At 35.6% G+C, this 24093-nt stretch overlaps 1 protein-coding gene across 1 annotated transcript in view; it reads right to left on the reverse strand.

Annotated features, from left to right (window-relative positions):
• The window catches only part of MCTP1 (multiple C2 and transmembrane domain containing 1), a 1142062-nt gene that overhangs the window by 374949 nt on the left and 743020 nt on the right, over nt 1–24093 (reverse strand). Inside the window, exon 15 of the mRNA XM_053701494.1 lies at nt 21788–21907. Coding sequence (XP_053557469.1) covers nt 21788–21907 — 120 coding nt within the window. The remainder of the gene's footprint in view (nt 1–21787; nt 21908–24093) is intronic.

Raw genomic sequence — 24093 nt, forward strand, 5'->3', positions numbered from 1 at the left:
TAGACAAACTGGTATAAACGGCTCAGGAGCACTAGGTAAGCTAAATACTTATCACCAGCACTGTTTAGAGGCATTATTGCACTATGTATTTTTCTTTTTTTCCTTAGGTCACTCAGGAATTATCTACTCATCATAGAATTTGTTTTGGAATTGACTTTATTTTAAACAAATAACGTCTAGGAACATTATATTATTTTATCAAGCCACTTAGTCACTTTTTCGAATCACTTTTTTGAATCACATTTTTTCACAAGATTTTTTTCAGTTTTAAACATTTTTATATTTTTATATTTTTACATTTTCAGGTGTACACCTGTTTTTTCAACAGATTTTTGACTTTTGTATTATTTTAATCACTTTTTAATCACCTTTTTCACCTCCACACATTGTGTACATCGTGCAGGACAAGGACTTTCACGTTTAAATTGGACATCACATTTCTTAGGAGTACATATTGGATATTTTTTGGAGTCTTCATTTTGGGACATTATATGCACAAATCAACATTTACTCACCTATTAGGATTAGTATTTTAGGCAATAGACTAATATCTTTGCTTACTCTAATTTGTATGCTAGCTAACTTATACCATATTTTAACAAACGCCGAATGGTTATACAAAACCAACTTTTATATAATTTTTGATTGATATTGTACTGATAATTGTGAATTGTATATCAATCACCATTGTGTTTTTTTTTTGTTGTATACAAATATGTTTTAACCCTTTTTTTAGTCAGAATTAAATATTTTTACTGATATATTTTTACTGATATATCCTCATTTTTATCCTTATTTATATATATATTTTTCTCCACACATACTATTGTATTTATACACGTTGATACATAGCGTGGACACCACCTTAAGCAACACTCACCCTAACAGGGAGTGTAGCGCTTTTCTTGTGGCATACTTTTTTCTCTATCTCTTAGAGATCTGGTTGGGAGATCTCGCCTATATTAAGAAAAGCTTGTGTGGTTAGATTCTTTGGCGCATTCTGATATACTTCATTTGAATATACCCTTAGACATGTCAGGCGTGCACACCTGTTTGTTTGTTGTGCTGGATTGCATTGGATTTTGAAAAATGTGATGCTAGTAATGGAACCGCAAGAATAGTGATTGTAAAATGTACAAGAGCATTAAGAGTACAACAACAATAAATTATTTGTGTTGATTTTAGTTTTATTTACTACTAGCTAAAATATCCTCAGAAATTGCATGATCTCCTTTTCAGATACCCCTAATGCAAGTAACGCAGGTTAAAAAAAAGCACAAACACACAAAAAAAGGTTTAAATGAGTAAAAACATTTAAAAAACCCATCAGCACAAAGATGAGACAAGTTGGATGTGGTAAGTTAATAACATGCAACCACTAGTAACAAGAAGCAGACATTAAAAACATAATAAAACCATTATACAGAGTTTGAAATAAAATTCCTTAAAATTATTTGTCACTGACTTTGTAAATTGTTTTAATAGCCAACACACAGCAGACAAACATAAAGAATGTCTTTAAAAGTAATAGGGACACTAAAGTTAAACTTTCATGATTCAGATAGAGCATTCAATATGGGCACAATCTTTTTATATGCACACTTTCTAAAGCACCAGCTCCTACTGAGCATGTGCAAGAATTCACAGTATATACAGTACATAAATGCATTTTGTGATTGGCTGATGGATGTCACATAACGCAGGGTGGGGAGGGAAATGAAATTTGTCAGAAAATTTCAACTACTCATTTGAAATTCAGACTGATTTTGCATTTTCTTTTTATTACTTTTGTTAATTATTCAATTATATTATATTTAATTGTCCTTTAATGTTTCAACCTAATATTATGAAATTTTGATTATAATATTGGTATTGGGTTTAAAATATAGTAATATTATATTTTAATTTAATATAATTGTCGAAATATGCTTACAAATGTATAATTGTCTGTCCCTGTCCAAACTACCCAATAAATATTGACATCTGTATTGAGTAAATATATTTATATAGATATACATATCACACCCCAAAAGGCTTGTAGAAAATCCTTTATCCCAACTGCTTGCGACTTGAAAAGGTTTGGACTTTGGAAAAGGTTTGGATTTTGGCATCCTTGCATTGGTAAAACAGTTTGGAGAGGGGATGGGAATATATTATGTCATTTAGGCAATCTTTACATGTTATAATACAATTTATACAGGCAATCTAAAGGTAGTTTTATATATATATATATATATATATATATATATATATATATAATATAATTTCTTATACTTTTGTATACATAGTACCCTTTGAAAGATAGTACAGTACTGTAATAAGAAAGGTAATAGTTGTTGTTTAAAATAAATATAGATGATTAGTTGCATTTTAGAACACAGAAATCAAACCAAAGACACAGGCAGAGATTGTGGTTGACAGGCATGGGGAAAAAATATTTTTTATTATTTTATTTAAAAAAAAATATTAATTTAAACATTTTGAGAATAAATTTGGATTATAGGATTTCATATTTGGGGATTTGTACCTGTATAACATAGATCAGAGCTCAAAACCATGACACATATTGTGGCACTGTCATGATTCGGGAGCTCTGCCTGCTGTCCTGTTGCAGCTTCCTCTTAACGACAAATGTTCCAGTTTCCAGAGCAAAATCAGGGACTGTCCCGACAGACAATATAACATTTAAACAGAAAATAAGCTCTACAATAAAGAAATGTTGTAATAGGTCATATGCTGGACAACCAATGTGTATGATGACAGAGATCTGCAAGAGGGCAGTCATAGAAATAAAACACAAGGGAGGACAGTCTTGAAGACTGAATGGAGATAATACATTGGCATATTTATTTTATAATAACCTAAATAAACACTGTAAATCTATTTTATTTCTCTGTATATGTGTATGTTCATGCATGCATATGTGTGTCTATGTGTGCATGCATGTATGTTTTTGTGTATGGTGTTTGTGTGTATGGGTATGAATGTATATGTGTGTAAGGTGTCTGTATATGTATATGTGTGTGTTTGTGAGTATGTTTGTGTGAATTTTTGTTTGTGTGTGTATGTATGTGTATATACACATGTATATGTGTGTGTTTGTGCGTATGTGTGTGTCTCTTTATGTATATGTGCGTGTATATATGTATGTATGGGTTTATGTGTGTTTGTGCATATGTATATGTTTGTGTTTATACGTATATGTGCGTGTATGTGTATATTTGTGTGTATATGTGTGTGTTTGTACTTATGGGTGTGTGTGTATATGTATAGGTTATGCATGTGTTATGGGTTTATTTGTGTGTATGTATATATGTGTGTGTTAGTGCATGTGTGTGTGTATTTATATTTGTGTATATGTGTGTTTGTGTATGTTTGAGTTTAAGTGTATATATGTGTGTATATAAATATAGATATAAAGCCTAAACCTTATAAGGTTGTTTCTCAAGTTAATAAAAGTTAATAAAAAAATCAAATTCCATGCTTCATTAATTTAGAGATGTTTAGAAGTTCTTTTTGATGCTAACAATTATGAAAGAGTTACTCATAAATTATACGCTCATACTCAACTGGAGGTATCACTTTTGTGTTGGTAACAGAGATATGTAAGTGCATATATAATGTCATTAGCCGTCTCATTATAGCATTCACATGAGAAGAATATACACTGAAGAATCCCAGAATGGTTTTTTTTTCTGGTCATTATATAAGCGGAGTGTTTTCCTCCAAGTGAAAAGCTCATTATCATATAAATAAGTAATAGATATACAGGGAAACATGCTCCAGGTGCTTTACTAAAAAAATATCACACACACTGAACTCACTCTTTAGGCGCTTTATTTTTAACACAAAATTGTACTAAGGACATTGTGACATCAGAAAAAATGTCATTCATTTAGAATAATGAACTAGGATCATAAAGCAAAACTACTAGATGATATATTTATGTGTATTTATACTCACAAAAGAATAACATTTTCCAAATAGTTAATTTTATATAAAAGTAACATGATGCCATAATATAAATACTGAGATCAATACAGTAGCTCATCATGTGAAAGTCAAATTGAAATTTGGGTGCTCAACTACAAACAGGATCTCCAAATATCTCAATACCATACTCAATACCCCGGGATACCTCATGCTAGTCAACCAGTTAGATGTAATCCCAAGTTAAAGCTACAAGCACCAAAATGGATGTGACCTTTTAGTTCAAGGTCATTTAATATAGGCGTGTAGTAAAATTCATGTTAGACATCGCTTGAGTTTTAAGCCATGGGTGCGCAAGCAGTGGAGTTCTTCATATAGTTCTGTGCTGTACTATTAATAATAATGGTTAACTTCAGGTCCAAAAAAAGCACTACATTTCCCTTGAGCGTACCACTTGTAAAACGAGCACAATGAGTACACTAATCATTAAAAGTATAAGACACTCTTAAACCTGGTGCCCTAGATGATGTTGCTCCCAAAAAAAACATATGGGTAGATCACCTAATTATTCTTGGCTTAACGAACTATGGGCTAGATTACAAATGAAGCGCAAAATATTGCTTCACGCAAATGGTTGAGCGCACTTCCATAGGCACTAATGGGAACCTCGTTCTCATGCCGTCAGACACGGCATGAGAACCTAGGAAAGTTAAGGGGGTAAGTCGCACAGCGATAGGCAGCAGATATAAGCATATACATACAGTGTAAATGCACTTTTCAGTGCCTTTTTTTAATCACCCGATGCCCACGAACAGTAGGCCCAAAAAAACTGTTTTGTGCAGTTGTTTTTAATCAAATTAAAGATGCTACATTTGATTATTTTAATAAAGGCACACTATACATAATTTTGGGGCGAATCGGGGGGACATTTATAAAAAATAACCAGAGAGCTGATCTCTGGTTAATTTTATTAGCGCTAATTGCTACCGGGAGCTTGTGGTAGCAATAACCAGCCATTGGTAATGGCTGGTTATTTCTCACGCGCTCGTAAATGGGCTAATTTGCCCGTTTATAGGCACTCAATAAATTAGCGCTCCACTTGTAATCTAGCCCTATATGTTGGTTATCTCTCTTTATTTTTTAATATAATGCATTATGGTTATGTTCCTTTAATACAGATAGCTTGAAATTACAATGTGTAAACCAAAGCTAAACCGATTTGCAGAAAGTTCATATCTAGTAAGAAATAACAGTTGTATATAGTATGGCATGAAAAATGAAAACCAAACAAACTTGTGTGTGCCAAAATTTTTCTTTAAAATAACATTTGGTTATAGTTGCTAAGCAGTATTGGACTATTACAGCTCTGTTGTGTTAATATGCAATTATAGCTAATTACAAACTGGCCTACCTGTTGCTATGTCTGCTCTAATGTACAGGGCACGCACTGAGATAAATATACACTGAGCAAATGTTCTTCCTCTGCAACAACACTGATCAATCATAAGCATGCGTTTTAATTAAAATACAAGCTCTCTTTTTCCCAAGGTTTTGTTAGTAGATAAACACTGCCCCCTAGTGTACAGCTACTTTATATAAACCAGTAACTTTTTAATGACCTAATATAAACAAAATATTTTTATTTTTTTATTTTTTTAGAATTTAGATTTTTAAAGAATTACATATCACAGTTAAAAATTTGAAGCATTTATTAAATGCAATAATTGACCCTTGTAAACGGCATTATATATGCATAACATATTCATTTTATTTATGAGTTATCTACCATAATGCATGTTAAATTCACTTAGGAGATGCAATTCAATAAATCTGTTTTTAAAAAAGTATTTTACTTGTAAGCACTTCAAAGTAGGGACCTTTTTCTGTATTAATTTGCACTAACAAATCTAAGGTATTTGGAATTTTTTAATTACTGGATAAACATTGTATGTATCATATAAATGTGCACTAGGATTTGTTCAATATAATGGGCTAGATACCGAGTGGAGCGCTATTTTGCGCTCCCGCTCGCTCATTAACTTCGCTAGATGGAGACTTTTTGTGTGTGTATGTTTGCGCTCGTGTTACAAGTTGAAAGTAAAAAGTTTGCGGGCAATCAAAAATCTGATGCGCTCATCTGGAAAAAACCTAACACCCATAATCTGCCGCTAACCCGATTGTTTTTTTTTCAAGTGGGCTAAACCCAACAGGAATTATAAATATAGATTTAAAAATACTTAGAACATATTCCCCTATGTGAAGAACATTGAAATATAATATAATAATATAAATTTTGCATAAATATTTGTTTTCAGCTTGTTGAGGGCAAAGGGCTGCAATGCACTTATATATACGTCTATATATGAATTAATGTGTGTATATATATATATATGTCTGTAAATACATATATACACATATAAATACATATGCACATACATATAAACACATATATATATATATATACAAAAACACAGACACACACAAATCATGTACATGTTTATGTATGTATTTCTATGATAAAGCCCTTTACTGGCCTATGTTATCTAACACCTGAGACCTCACATCTTTGAGCCCTTATAACTTTTTAATGCATTTAAAAAAAATAAAAAAAAATATGTATTTTTTAAATGTTTAGTACATGTTTTTAAATGCACCACCCTTTATGCAAACTTTGAAGTTGCGCACATTACATTTTATTCCGCTCAAGTGAACGCACACTATTTTCATCATGCGCAAATACCCATATCGCTCTTGCGCTACAGTTAGCACGCCAGTCTTAATCTAGTTTAAAGTCAGTATGAAGAGTTTTTGATCTGAACTTTCTAGACATTGCAAACCTGTACAGACATTCGAAGAGAGCACCATTCTAGAAAGCCATTTCTTGCTATTGGAATTCTTACCGGCCTACTCACCAGTCTGCCCAATAAACAAGTGCGCTACGTGGCCAATCTTCTAAAGAAAGACTGCACCTTAACCCTCATTGTTACCGATTTAAACTATACAAACCAGCTCAAGCTATCTAACCAAAGTGCACATTCTAAACCAGTGCACGCCTTTAACCCTCATTGTTACTGATTTAAACTATACAAACCAGCTCAAGCTATCTAACCAAAGTGCACATTCTAAACCAGTGCACGCCTTTAACCCTCATTGTAACCCATTTAAACTATACAAACCAGCTCAAGCTATCTAACCAAAGTGCACATTCTAAACCAGTGCACGCCTTTCACCCTCATTGTTACCCATTTAAACTATACAAACCAGCTCAAGCTATCTAACCAAGGTGCACATTCTAAACCAGTGCACGCCTTTAACCCTCATTGTAACCCATTTAAACTATACAAACCAGCTCAAGCTATCTAACAAAAGTGCACATTCTAAACCAGTGCACGCCTTTAACCCTCATTGTTACACATTTAAACTATACAAACCAGCTCAAGCTATCTAACCAAAGTGCACATTCTAAACCAGTGCACGCCTTTCACCCTCATTGTTACCCATTTAAACTATACAAACCAGCTCAAGCTATCTAACCAAAGTGCACATTCTAAACCAGTGCACGCCTTTAACCCTCATTGTAACTGATTTAAACTATACAAACATGCTCAAGCTATCTAACCAAAGTGCACATTCTAAACCAGTGCACGCCTTTCACCCTCATTGTAACCCATTTAAACTATACAAACCAGCTCAAGCTATCTAACCAAAGTGCACATTCTAAACCAGTGCACGCCTTTAACCCTCATTGTAACTGATTTAAACTATACAAACCAGCTCAAGCTATCTAACCAAAGTGCACATTCTAAACCAGTGCACGCCTTTAACCCTCATTGTTACCCATTTAAACTATACAAACCAGCTCAAGCTATCTAACCAAAGTGCACATTCTAAACCAGTGCACGCCTTTCACCATCATTGTAACCGATTTAAACTATACAAACCAGCTCAAGCTATCTAACCAAAGTGCACATTCTAAACCAGTGCACGCCTTTAACCCTCATTGTAACCCGTTTAAACTATACAAACCAGCTCAAGCTATCTAACCAAAGTGCACATTCTAAACCAGTGCACGCCTTTAACCCTTATTGCAAACCAATTTAAACTATACAAACCAGCTCAAGCTATCTAACCAAAGTGCACATTCTAAACCAGTGCACGCCTTTAACCCTCATTGTAACCCATTTAAACTATACAAACCAGCTCAAGCTATCTAACCAAAGTGCACATTCTAAACCAGTGCACGCCTTTCACCCTCATTGTAACCCATTTAAACTATACAAACCAGCTCAAGCTATCTAACCAAAGTGCACATTCTCAACCAGTGCACGCCTTTCACCCTCATTGTTACCCATTTAAACTATACAAACCAGCTCAAGCTATCTAACCAAAGTGCACATTCTAAACCAGTGCACGCCTTTCACCCTCATTGTAACCCATTTAAACTATACAAACCAGCTCAAGCTATCTAACCAAAGTGAACATTCTAAACCAGTGCACGCCTTTAACCCTCATTGTTACCCATTTAAACTATACAAACCAGCTCAAGCTATCTAACCAAAGTGCACATTCTAAACCAGTGCACGCCTTTAACCCTCATTGTAACCGATTTAAACTATACAAACAAGCTCAAGCTATCTAACCAAAGTGCACATTCTAAACCAGTGCACGCCTTTCACCCTCATTGTAACCCATTTAAACTATACAAACCAGCTCAAGCTATCTAACCAAAGTGCACATTCTAAACCAGTGCACGCCTTTCACCCTCATTGCTACCCATTTAAACTATACAAACCAGCTCAAGCTATCTAACCAAAGTGCACATTCTAAACCAGTGCACGCCTTTAACCCTCATTGTAACCCATTTAAACTATACAAACCAGGTCAAGCTATCTAACCAAAGTGCACATTCTAAACCAGTGCACGCCTTTAACCCTCATTGTAACCCATTTAAACTATACAAACCAGCTCAAGCTATCTAACCAAAGTGCACATTCTAAACCAGTGCACGCCTTTAACCCTCATTGTAACCCATTTAAACTATACAAACCAGCTCAAGCTATCTAACCAAAGTGCACATTCTAAACCAGTGCACGCCTTTCACCCTCATTGTAAACCATTTAAACTATACAAACCAGCTCAAGCTATCTAACCAAAGTGCACATTTTAAACCAGTGCACGCCTTTCACCCTCATTGTTACCCATTTAAACTATACAAACCAGCTCAAGCTATCTAACCAAAGTGCACATTCTAAACCAGTGCACGCCTTTCACCCTCATTGTAACCCATTTAAACTATACAAACCAGCTCAAGCTATCTAACTAAAGTGCACATTCTAAACCAGTGCACGCCTTTAACCCTCATTGTTACCCATTTAAACTATACAAACCAGCTCAATTTATCTAACCAAAGTGCACATTCTAAACCAGTGCACGCCTTTAACCCTCATTGTAACCGATTTAAACTATACAAACATGCTCAAGCTATCTAACCAAAGTGCACATTCTAAACCAGTGCACGCCTTTCACCCTCATTGTAACCCATTTAAACTATACAAACCAGCTCAAGCTATCTAACCAAAGTGCACATTCTAAACCAGTGCACGCCTTTAACCCTCATTGTAACTGATTTAAACTATACAAACCAGCTCAAGCTATCTAACCAAAGTGCACATTCTAAACCAGTGCACGCCTTTAACCCTCATTGTTACCCATTTAAACTATACAAACCAGCTCAAGCTATCTAACCAAAGTGCACATTCTAAACCAGTGCACGCCTTTCACCATCATTGTAACCCATTTAAACTATACAAACCAGCTCAAGCTATCTAACCAAAGTGCACATTCTAAACCAGTGCACGCCTTTAACCCTCATTGTAACCCATTTAAACTATACAAACCAGCTCAAGCTATCTAACCAAAGTGCACATTCTAAACCAGTGCACGCCTTTCACCCTCATTGTAACCCATTTAAACTATACAAACCAGCTCAAGCTATCTAACCAAAGTGCACATTCTCAACCAGTGCACGCCTTTCACCCTCATTGTTACCCATTTAAACTATACAAACCAGCTCAAGCTATCTAACCAAAGTGCACATTCTAAACCAGTGCACGCCTTTCACCCTCATTGTAACCCATTTAAACTATACAAACCAGCTCAAGCTATCTAACTAAAGTGCACATTCTAAACCAGTGCACGCCTTTAACCCTCATTGTTACCCATTTAAACTATACAAACCAGCTCAATTTATCTAACCAAAGTGCACATTCTAAACCAGTGCACGCCTTTAACCCTCATTGTAACCGATTTAAACTATACAAACATGCTCAAGCTATCTAACCAAAGTGCACATTCTAAACCAGTGCACGCCTTTCACCCTCATTGTAACCCATTTAAACTATACAAACCAGCTCAAGCTATCTAACCAAAGTGCACATTCTAAACCAGTGCACGCCTTTAACCCTCATTGTAACTGATTTAAACTATACAAACCAGCTCAAGCTATCTAACCAAAGTGCACATTCTAAACCAGTGCACGCCTTTAACCCTCATTGTTACCCATTTAAACTATACAAACCAGCTCAAGCTATCTAACCAAAGTGCACATTCTAAACCAGTGCACGCCTTTCACCATCATTGTAACCCATTTAAACTATACAAACCAGCTCAAGCTATCTAACCAAAGTGCACATTCTAAACCAGTGCACGCCTTTAACCCTCATTGTAACCCATTTAAACTATACAAACCAGCTCAAGCTATCTAACCAAAGTGCACATTCTAAACCAGTGCACACCTTTAACCCTCATTGTAACCCATTTAAACTATACAAACCAGCTCAAGCTATCTAACCAAAGTGCACATTCTAAACCAGTGCACGCCTTTAACCCTCATTGTAACCCATTTAAACTATACAAACCAGCTCAAGCTATCTAACCAAAGTGCACATTCTAAACCAGTGCACGCCTTTCACCCTCATTGTAACCCATTTAAACTATACAAACCAGCTCAAGCTATCTAACCAAAGTGCACATTTTAAACCAGTGCACGCCTTTCACCCTCATTGTTACCCATTTAAACTATACAAACCAGCTCAAGCTATCTAACCAAAGTGCACATTCTAAACCAGTGCACGCCTTTCACCCTCATTGTAACCCATTTAAACTATACAAACCAGCTCAAGCTATCTAACTAAAGTGCACATTCTAAACCAGTGCACGCCTTTAACCCTCATTGTTACCCATTTAAACTATACAAACCAGCTCAATTTATCTAACCAAAGTGCACATTCTAAACCAGTGCACGCCTTTAACCCTCATTGTAACCGATTTAAACTATACAAACATGCTCAAGCTATCTAACCAAAGTGCACATTCTAAACCAGTGCACGCCTTTCACCCTCATTGTAACCCATTTAAACTATACAAACCAGCTCAAGCTATCTAACCAAAGTGCACATTCTAAACCAGTGCACGCCTTTAACCCTCATTGTAACCCATTTAAACTATACAAACCAGCTCAAGCTATCTAACCAAAGTGCACATTCTAAACCAGTGCACGCCTTTAACCCTCATTGTTACCCATTTAAACTATACAAACCAGCTCAAGCTATCTAACCAAAGTGCACATTCTAAACCAGTGCACGCCTTTCACCATCATTGTAACCCATTTAAACTATACAAACCAGCTCAAGCTATCTAACCAAAGTGCACATTCTAAACCAGTGCACGCATTTAACCCTCATTGTAACCCATTTAAACTATACAAACCAGCTCAAGCTATCTAACCAAAGTGCACATTCTAAACCAGTGCACGCCTTTCACCCTCATTGTAACCCATTTAAACTATACAAACATGCTCAAGCTATCTAACCAAAGTGCACATTCTAAACCAGTGCACACCTTTCACCCTCATTGTAACCCATTTAAACTATACAAACCAGCTCAAGCTATCTAACCAAAGTGCACATTCTAAACCAGTGCACGCCTTTAACCCTCATTGTAACTGATTTAAACTATACAAACCAGCTCAAGCTATCTAACCAAAGTGCACATTCTAAACCAGTGCACGCCTTTCACCCTCATTGTAACCCATTTAAACTATACAAACCAGCTCAAGCTATCTAACCAAAGTGCACATTCTAAACCAGTGCACACCTTTAACCCTCATTGTTACCCATTTAAACTATACAAACCAGCTCAAGCTATCTAACCAAAGTGCACATTCTAAACCAGTGCACGCCTTTAACCCTCATTGTAACCGATTTAAACTATACAAACAAGCTCAAGCTATCTAACCAAAGTGCACATTCTAAACCAGTGCACGCCTTTCACCCTCATTGTAACCCATTTAAACTATACAAACCAGCTCAAGCTATCTAACCAAAGTGCACATTCTAAACCAGTGCACGCCTTTAACCCTCATTGTAACTGATTTAAACTATACAAACCAGCTCAAGCTATCTAACCAAAGTGCACATTCTAAACCAGTGCACGCCTTTAACCCTCATTGTTACCCATTTAAACTATACAAACCAGCTCAAGCTATCTAACCAAAGTGCACATTCTAAACCAGTGCACGCCTTTCACCATCATTGTAACCCATTTAAACTATACAAACCAGCTCAAGCTATCTAACCAAAGTGCACATTCTAAACCAGTGCACGCCTTTAACCCTCATTGTAACCCATTTAAACTATACAAACCAGCTCAAGCTATCTAACCAAAGTGCACATTCTAAACCAGTGCACGCCTTTAACCCTCATTGTAACCCATTTAAACTATACAAACCAGCTCAAGCTATCTAACCAAAGTGCACATTCTAAACCAGTGCACGCCTTTAACCCTCATTGTAACCCATTTAAACTATACAAACCAGCTCAAGCTATCTAACCAAAGTGCACATTCTAAACCAGTGCACGCCTTTCACCCTCATTGTAACCCATTTAAACTATACAAACCAGCTCAAGCTATCTAACCAAAGTGCACATTTTAAACCAGTGCATGCCTTTCACCCTCATTGTTACCCATTTAAACTATACAAACCAGCTCAAGCTATCTAACCAAAGTGCACATTCTAAACCAGTGCACGCCTTTCACCCTCATTGTAACCCATTTAAACTATACAAACCAGCTCAAGCTATCTAACTAAAGTGCACATTCTAAACCAGTGCACGCCTTTAACCCTCATTGTTACCCATTTAAACTATACAAACCAGCTCAATTTATCTAACCAAAGTGCACATTCTAAACCAGTGCACGCCTTTAACCCTCATTGTAACCGATTTAAACTATACAAACATGCTCAAGCTATCTAACCAAAGTGCACATTCTAAACCAGTGCACGCCTTTCACCCTCATTGTAACCCATTTAAACTATACAAACCAGCTCAAGCTATCTAACCAAAGTGCACATTCTAAACCAGTGCACGCCTTTAACCCTCATTGTAACTGATTTAAACTATACAAACCAGCTCAAGCTATCTAACCAAAGTGCACATTCTAAACCAGTGCACGCCTTTAACCCTCATTGTTACCCATTTAAACTATACAAACCAGCTCAAGCTATCTAACCAAAGTGCACATTCTAAACCAGTGCACGCCTTTCACCATCATTGTAACCCATTTAAACTATACAAACCAGCTCAAGCTATCTAACCAAAGTGCACATTCTAAACCAGTGCACGCATTTAACCCTCATTGTAACCCATTTAAACTATACAAACCAGCTCAAGCTATCTAACTAAAGTGCACATTCTAAGCCAGTGCACGCCTTTCACCCTCATTGTAACCCATTTAAACTATACAAACATGCTCAAGCTATCTAACCAAAGTGCACATTCTAAACCAGTGCACGCCTTTCACCCTCATTGTAACCCATTTAAACTATACAAACCAGCTCAAGCTATCTAACCAAAGTGCACATTCTAAACCAGTGCACGCCTTTAACCCTCATTGTAACTGATTTAAACTATACAAACCAGCTCAAGCTATCTAACCAAAGTGCACATTCTAAACCAGTGCACGCCTTTAACCCTCATTGTTACCCATTTAAACTATACAAACCAGCTCAAGCTATCTAACCAAAGTGCACATTCTAAACCAGTGCACGCCTTTCACCATCATTGTAACCCATTTAAACTATACAAACCAGCTCAAGCTATCTAACCAAAGTGCACATTCTAAACCAGTGCACGCATTTAACCCTCATTGTAACCCATTTAAACTATACAAACCAGCTCAAGCTATCTAACCAAAGTGCTCAATCTAAACCAGTGCACACCTTTAACCCTCATTGTAACTGATTTAAACTATACAAACCAGCTCAAGCTATCTAACCAAAGTGCACATTCTAAACCAGTGCACGACTTTAACCCTCATTGTTACCCATTTAAACTATACAAACCAGCTCAAGCTATCTAACCAAAGTGCACATTCTAAACCAGTGCACGCCTTTAACCCTCATTGTTACCTATTTAAACTATACAAACCAGCTCAAGCTATCTAACCAAAGTGCACATTCTAAACCAGTGCACGCCTTTCACCATCATTGTTACCCATTTAAACTATACAAACCAGCTCAAGCTATCTAACCAAAGTGCACATTCTAAACCAGTGCACGCCTTTAACCCTCATTGTAACCCATTTAAACTATACAAACCAGCTCAAGCTATCTAACCAAAGTGCACATTCTAAACCAGTGCACGCCTTTAAACCTCATTGTAACCGATTTAAACTATACAAACCAGCTCAAGCTATCTAACCAAAGTGCACATTCTAAACCAGTGCATGCCTTTCACCCTCATTGTAACCGATTTAAACTATACAAACCAGCTCAAGCTATCTAACCAAAGTGCACATTCTAAACCAGTGCACGCCATTCACCCTCATTGTAACCCATTTAAACTATACAAACCAGCTCAAGCTATCTAACCAAAGTGCACATTCTAAACCAGTGCACGCCATTCACCCTCATTGTTACCCATTTAAACTATACAAACCAGCTCAAGCTATCTAACCAAAGTGTACATTCTAAACCAGTGCACGCCTTTAACCCTCATTGTAACCCATTTAAACTATACAAACCAGGTCAAGCTATCTAACCAAAGTGCACATTCTAAACCAGTGCACGCCTTTAACCCTCATTGTAACCCATTTAAACTATACAAACCAGCTCAAGCTATCTAACCAAAGTGCACATTCTAAACCAGTGCACGCCTTTCACCCTCATTGTTACCCATTTAAACTATACAAACCAGCTCAAGCTATCTAACAAAAGTGCACATTCTAAACCAGTGCACGCCTTTCACCCTCATTGTAATCCATTTAAACTATACAAACCAGCTCAAGCTATCTAACCAAAGTGCACATTCTAAACCAGTGCACGCCTTTAACCCTCATTGTAACCCATTTAAACTATACAAACCAGCTCAAGCTATCTAACCAAAGTGCATATTCTAAACCAGTGCACGCCTTTCACCCTCATTGTAACTGATTTAAACTATACAAACCAGCTCAAGCTATCTAACCAAAGTGCACATTCTAAACCAGTGCACGCCTTTAACCCTCATTGTAACTGATTTAAACTATACAAACCAGCTCAAGCTATCTAACCAAAGTGCACATTCTAAACCAGTGCATGCCTTTCACCCGCTAAACCTATGGGTCACTATAAGGGAGTTGCTACACCCAGGAGAGTCACAGGCTTTAACCTAGGATGTCAAGTAACACATGAAACACAATTTTTTTCTTTCATGATTCAGATATAGAGCATACAAATTTAAACAATTTTACAATTTACTTCTATTATCTTGTTTGCTTTGTAATCTTGGTATCCTTTGTTGAAAAGCATACCTAGGTAGGCTCAGTAGCAGAAATGTACTACTGGAAGATAGCTGCTTATTGGTGGCTGCATGTATATTCATCCTGTCTTTGGCTCATCCAATGTTTTCAACTAGCTCCCAGAAGTGCATTTCTGCTCCTTCAGCAAAGGATACCAAGAGAATAAAGCAAATTTGATAACAGAAGTAAAGTAGTTTCACATTGTACGCTCTACCTGAATCCTGACAGAAAAATGTTGAGTTTTATGTCCATTTAATAACAAAATGGCTTAAAGGGACAGTCTAGTCCAAAATAAACTTTCATGATTCAAATAGGGCATGTAATTTTAAACAATTTTCCAATTTACTTTTATCACCAATTTAGCTTTGTTCTCTTGGTATTTTTAGTTGAAAGCTTAACCTAGGAGGTTAATATGCTAATTTCTTAGACCTTGAAGGCCACCTCTTTTCAGAATGCATTTTAAAAGTTTTTCACCACTAGAGGGTGTTAGTTCATGTGTTTCATATAGATAACACTGTGCTCATGCATGTGAGGTTACCTGGGAGCCAGCACTGATTGGCTAAACTGCAAGTCTGTCAAAAGAACTGAAATAAAGGGGCAGTTTGCAGAGGCTTAGATACAAGATAATCACAGAGGTAAAAAGTATATAAATATAACTGTGTTGGTTATGCAAAACTGGGGAATGGGTAATAAAGGGATTATCTATCTTTTAAACAATAAAAATTCTGGTGTAGACTGTCCCTTTAACCTACCTTGCTATACATATTCCTTTGCTCACTGTATTTTTATGTGATTGTTGTACACACAATAATGGGATGTCACTAGAATGTAAAAAAGATGCAGGTAGAGAAGATTGACTTCCAGGCAGGGTAAAATAGTAATATTTGATAATTTTATTTGGATTTCAGAATTAGTTTGACTTTTTGAATTCTGGATTTAAGGATTTGTACCTGTACCGTTTAAACCAATCAGCACTTTGTGATGCTGCGCTTCGGCTGTAAACCTGGACAGCCCTGCACACATATTTCACATGAAGTACTTTATAACTTAAGTTTGGGAGATAAAACTGCTTTTCTTGATTTTAGTTTATTTTGTAACAGCACTGATATAGGTCGATACCTGCTGCTTTCCTTTGCCAGAGAAAGTGTCAGCGCAATTCATTTTATAAGAAATTTTCTCTTCCTGAGGAGAACTTCTTTTTCCGCACAGCGTACTGAATCAGGGACAAGTTGAGAAGCAGTAACAGAGATTTGGGGGATATTTTGTAAATGTTATGTCAAATAAAAATGTCAGTCAAGCCTTATAATTGTTAAAAGTATAGCAATTTTTCTTTCAAATAGCAAATTATGACTATCACATCCAGTTAGATTAGTCGTCCCTTCATATTTCATGTTCAACGTTCCACTAAGTAAAATATGCACTTTATTTCCTCTACGTAAAAAGCAAGGGCACTTTTTTTTTTTTTGATAATGCACATCAAACTTTTCATTAAACAACCACATTTAAATTCTACCTTTTTGTGCACTCTGACATTTTTGTCTGGCATTTTCATTAATTTTGCGACATACATAAATGTAGCTGAAATGTTAACTGATCAATACTTTGTCTCTCTCATGTAGCACTAGAGCACAATTCCCAGAGGAACACACAGCAGTACAGAAATTAAATGTGTAAAATATCAAATGTTAATGTTAAACACTGCAGCACTTATAACGACTGAAAAGGCTAAAACAATTCAAAATGGACAGATGGTACCACAAATTACCTACAATCACTTTTAAAGATTAAAGTTTGTCCTGCAGAATAATTCATTGACGCATGCCTAACTGTGTCCTTTTACTGATGCCTCGGTTGCCCAATTATTTTTTTGCGCTTGTTACAGTGAGAAATGAGAGCATTGGAAAGAAAAAAAAAGAAAAAAAAAGGAAAAGAGCGAAGAAATGAGGGGGTATAATTCCATGCATCTTGTGATGATATCTTTATTGCCGTTTACCAAGTCCAAAGCTCCTGTTTAAGTGTGGGGGGAATTAGTAAAACTTGGCAGCTACATGGAAATTTGACCCACATTTGTTCACGAGAACCTTAGGTGGCATTTTCCTATTTTAAGCTGAAGATTAATGGTACTGTGTGTTATAATGGAGATTTTTTTATCCCTATTTGTCATTGTGGCAGCACCCATGAAGAAGAAAGTAACGCTATATGAAGGACTCTGCAGTTTGTCCAAAGTAACGTAGCATACAAGGGAGGCAAAGTAAGATTCAAAGCTAGTACTTGCACATACTGATGCGCCTTTGGGTGATGGGAGATATGTCCTAATTTCCATTATTTATGGTAAGAGAACATTAGTTTTAATTAAATATACAAAAGGGGGAATGCTGGTGGGCACTGTAGGGCAGTTATTTTTAACAAGGTTGTTAAGACATGCTGGCTTGTCACTGAACCAGGCTTAAGGTGTTGCAGAGAATTAAAAGGGACAGTAAACTCAAAATTAAACTTTCATAATTTAGATAGAACATACAATTTTGAACAACTTTCCAATTTACTTTCATTACTAAATGTTACTCGTTCTCTTGGTATCCTTTGTTGAAGAGTAGGTTCCGGAGCAGCAATGCATTACTGAGAGATATCTGAACACATCTGCTGAACCAATCAAAAGAGGCAAATATGTGCACATGCCAATTATAAGCTAGCTCCCAGTAGTAGACTGCTGCTCCTGAGCCTACCTACCTAGGTATCCTCTTCAACAAAAGTGAACAAATATTTTTTTTTCTTTCTAAGTTTTAAATGAGGCATATGATACACACACACACACACACACACACATATATTTACCAGTACAATAGAAGACACTATGAGATTTAACTTAAGAATATGTATTGTTTAGTCTGTAAGGTAATGTTGGGAAACTGCACCATACATGTACCAAGTTCGAGAAGTACTGGGGTTTGTTTTTGTAGAGGGAAGTTAAATGTTGTTATGAGCAAAGGATTCTCTGTATAGGGTGAAACAAACCCAAGAGCCAAAGGTATCCCAAGCCTCAGACCTGCACTAGCTATACAGAGAAATTCAGTCTCTATGATAGAATATCAGTAGTCAAGAAGCATCTTCTACACCATTGTTTCTCAACCGCGATCCAAAAGTACCAGGTTTTCATTATAGCTGAACTAGAGCACAGGTGAAGTGATCAGTTGATCAGTAACCATGGTTACTAACCTGCTCTCACTCATCAGCTGATTATTTCACCTGTGCACTGGTTCAGCTATAATGAAAACCTGGCCTGTTGGGGGTACTTGAGGGCCACGGTTGAGAAACACTGTTCTACACCATCGCCTACCCTATGTAGTTTCTTACTTGTGTTGTCTTCTTTTTCTATTCATTAAATCTTTTTCTGCTAATGTAACCTGGGATTGTATTAAAGGGATAGAAAGGTCAAAATTGAAATGTACATGAATGCATTTCAATTTTTAATAGAAGCCATTGTGCAATACATTTAAATTTGTAAAATTGCTTTTAGTAAAAGTTATTACTATTTCAGCGGCATACGCACATATGCTACGTGTGACTAGGGGATGAGGGATCAAACACCATGCCTGCTCAAAGAGCTGGCGGTGGTGTGTATTGTGTCAGTGAAGACTTAAAGGGACAGTTTACTCAAAAATGTTCTCCACTTTAATTTGTTCCCAATGATCCACTTTACCTGCTGGAGTGTATTAAATTGTTTACAAGTAGCTCCTTTACCCTTATATTGGCATTTGAAATTGTTGATTTAGCATGTGGTATCCCCACCTATTCTGAAAGTTTGTGGCCGCGCGTACCAGCTATAGATAAGCTTTGTAAACACAGCCAGCAGAAGAAATTACACTCCCAGTGTGATAAAGCAGAGATAAGGTAATAAAATGTTGATTTTCCATTGTTCTCTCAAAGTACTGGTGATTGTTTTAAGGACAGATATAAGATAAAGAAGCAGGTATATTGGCACAATGTGATACAGTAATGAGATCGGATTATACCTACAAGCTCAACCCATTTTATTAGGTTGTGGCTTCAAAACACAAAATCAGAGCTTTAATATACACAAATAAGCCTTAAAAAGCTAATTTTCATACATTTTTTACTCTGCAGTTGGTAAAAAAAGCAATTGTAAACACATTAAGGGAAAAACTATTTTACAGTATACTGTCCTTTTAATTTGAGTCATACAAGCAACTGCTGTCTCTCTGATAAGGTGTTTTGTTTCAATGCTGGTGCACAGGGGCATATGTGAGTATGCCACTGATAAACAATAAGTATTACTACTTCTTTTTAAAATTTAAATGCACCCATGCATATTTCAACTTTGACCTTTCTATCCATTTAACTGAACTGATTACAGTCGATAAACACATTGCAAATGCCAAAAGTAGCTAAGATAAATAAATGAAAAAGTTCCATCCAGTCACACTATCAGATGCACTTGTCTGCTGCCTGACATAAGGGAAGCACCATTAATAGTGAAGGATCGCTATACCGGTGATTATACACCTATAAAATTACAACTAGCAATAATTAGTAAAGCTGTAGTCATTGAAAGTAAAAAACTCTCCCTACCTTCCTCACTTTCTCATTTACACCCTGAGCACACATTCCAATGCAGAATAATTACTTTCAGAACTATTCAAGGATTTTTCTTAACCTCCCGTTAGTCTGCTGTATTATAAATTCTTACCATTATAGGAGAAAACAGCTGTTAATCACAATTATAGATATGTAATACTGAGACACTTGGTGTCTTAAGCCAAAACTTTACAATATAAAAACAAATGCAAACTGTATTTCATTCTTGTTTTTTTTTTTTTTTGCATTAAAAAACAGAACACTCAGTTTACAATGTGATGCCACCGTAACACTTTCTTTGCCAGATGAGGAGCTAGAAGAGTTAAGTTACAGAAAGAATTAATTAGTTGATTAGTCACAAATACTTTTTAGGACACGGAAAAGGGAATATCACATATTCTCTGCACCATAGCCATACATAAAATATATCACATAAATTATAAACTACATTTTCTCATTAAACCTTAGTATCACGTTATTTTCTTCAGCGCATACCCAGAGATGACCTTTACCTGCTGCCAGTGACGGCCTGGCATAAGGTATATTATACGCATATGGCACTTAGGTTCAATTGCTTCTCTTCATATTAATTATGATTCTAACAATGTTCCAAGTGAAGGGAAGCCCCATCAGGCATATAGAGATTAAACTTCATTTTTTCAAATACCAAACCAAACCATATTACCTTAAAATGTCCTTGCATACTAGCAAGGATATACGTTAAAGGAACAGTATCTTCTAAAGGGAAAAAATATGCTCTGCAGTCTGTAGTCCTATTTCCTATTACTTTCATAACGTGTTGATTAAATGTTAAATATTACCACTTTTTATATATATATATATATATGTATATATATATATATATATATATATATATAGTTATGTAAAATGGTAACAAATATTTTTATTACTTTTCAATTTTACTAATAAATACTGTTATTTCATTTTTGATTTTTCTAAAATTACAGCTGTAAAAACATACATGCAGAGCTTAAATATTATTCAATCATAATAGAATATAAATGCCCAAGAAGCAAAATAAATACAGGGATAAAAAACAAAATAATAAAATTACAAATTAAACCAAATTAAACAAGCAAATAAAAACTAGCTATATAAAATATAGCAATCACATAATTTAAGGTGAATAATCTTAAACAAAAGAAAAAAAACCTGCTATAAATAAAAATACATATATCAACTACACACACAGACATATATATATATATATATATATATATATATATATATATATATATATATAGTAGCATTTTCTGTAAGCTAATGGGTTAAAAGAAGATCTAATATGAGCTGTTCTCATTAATTGCTATTCATTAAGTCGAATAGATGACATTTAGAACTTACATTTCTTTTAAAACACTGAACGGACAGGGTAATTATACAAGACAGCAGAGGGTTATCATACCAAGAAAGCAGCAAGACTCCTTTGGGGTGATTCCCAATCAAAGCAACTGTTAATGTAGTAGGCTGCATTGATGAGCACCATGATACAACGCTTCATGCGGATAAAGTTCCTCAGCAGTAACTGTATGAAAGATGAAAAAGATAAAAAATATTATCAGGACAATTAACTCTCAAAGTGACCTCAAAGGTTGACAATCACTTCTAGAGCATCACGGTTAAAAGACAAGTTTAAAAGTAAAGACTTGAAAAGGTTCATCACAGGGATGGGTTTAAATCAGTGGAGAAAATAACGAGGTAAAGTAGTGCTGTCTGTAACCTTAAACATGGAGATGAACTGCTCATAGGAGCAATTAAGTTTCGGACACACATTCATCATGTAGGCTGGTGGGATTGATTCTAAATGATCAGAGAAAATTGCCACATAGGGTGCGATAAACTAATGCTGTGTATATGCAAAACTAGGTCAACACTAACTCAGAAAAATAATGTGTTTTTCTTTCATGTCACCACTAATATATGCATTTGAGTTTAATGGCAAAGTCATTAGAGGAGGGTATAAGGTCTGATGATTTGCTTTTGAAATTTCTGCACCAAAATAGCGTCAATTAATAAAACAGTTAAAACAGCACATGATATAGATTGTTAAACTTTAACAAAGCAGAGTTTGGGATGAATACAGATTTTGGGGTGAGGTTTAGAGTTATTAGTATGTTAAAAATTATGTAGATGTATCCAACTTTTATTAATGAGTTGCTGCACTCTCTGAAAGTTTATGGAGTAACCTTAACCCAAAAATGTGACTCCATGCACATTTTTGTACAGTACTGACATTGTGAAAGTACAGCAGTTCTGATATCAGAGTACTTGTACTACAGTGCAAAACAGTTGCTAATGCCATTCAATGTTTATAAAATAGACATAGCATTTTGTCTTCTTTGCCTTGGACATACGAACGTCCACTACATTGCGTCATCTTCTCTTAACACAATACCCTTGAATAGCTTACTGTTTATATACATAGGACTAGAATACAAGTAACACGCTAAACGTATTTCTTGCTTGCACGCTAACACTGCTGAAAGCAAACTTAACACGGGCAGGTTAGAGTGCATATTACAAGTTGAAAGTAAAAAGTTAGCATGTTTGCGAAAACCCGATATGCGCTAACTTCAGGACTTCGGATATTGTGACTGTGCTAACTTATTTTCCCTATAGACATGCTGTTAAGAAAAATTAACACTTATCGCTTATGCACTAACCTCACACTGCGTAACTCCTACAGCGCTAACGCTGTTATGAATATTTTACATTCCAATATTCTTCACTTAGAAAATTTTCTTCTAAGTAAAGAACATTGGGATTTACATTCAATACATAGTAAAACACATTATAAAATATTAACATTTATTAAAAACTATTTTTCAAGTTTTAAAGTATTTAACTGGAAAGGACTCCAAAGTGTGTGCACATATATATATATATGTATATGCATGTGAATATGTGTTTAAATGTGTATATACTGTAAATATATATATATATGAATATATAAACACATAAAAACATATGTATATACAAACACACACACATATATATATATATATATATATATATATATATATATATATATATACACACATACATATATATACAGGGAGTGCAGAATTATTAGGCAAGTTGTATTTCATTTTATTATTGAACAACAACCATGTTCTCAATGAACCCAAAAAACTAATTAATATCAAAGCTGAATAGTTTTGGAAGTAGTTTTTAGTTTGTTTTTAGTTATAGCTATTTTAGGGGGATATCTGTGTGTGCAGGTGACTATTACTGTGCATAATTATTAGGCAACTTAACAAAAAACAAATATATACCCATTTCAATTATTTATTTTTACCAGTGAAACCAATATAACATCTCAACATTCACAAATATACATTTCTGACATTCAAAAACAAATCAGTGACCAATATAGCCACCTTTCTTTGCAAGGACACTCAAAAGCCTGCCATCCATGGATTCTGTCAGTGTTTTGATCTGTTCACCATCAACATTGCGTGCAGCAGCAACCACAGCCTCCCAGACACTGTTCAGAGAGGTGTACTGTTTTCCCTCCTTGTAAATCTCACATTTGATGATGGACCACAGGTTCTCAATGGGGTTCAGATCAGGTGAACAAGGAGGCCATGTCATTAGATTTTCTTCTTTTATACCCTTTCTTGCCAGCCACGCTGTGGAGTACTTGGACACTTGTGATGGAGCATTGTCCTGCATGAAAATCATGTTTTTCTTGAAGGATGCAGACTTCTT

The sequence above is a fragment of the Bombina bombina genome, chromosome 2 (assembly GCF_027579735.1).
Source record: "Bombina bombina isolate aBomBom1 chromosome 2, aBomBom1.pri, whole genome shotgun sequence".
NCBI classification, from domain to species: Eukaryota; Metazoa; Chordata; class Amphibia; order Anura; family Bombinatoridae; genus Bombina; species Bombina bombina.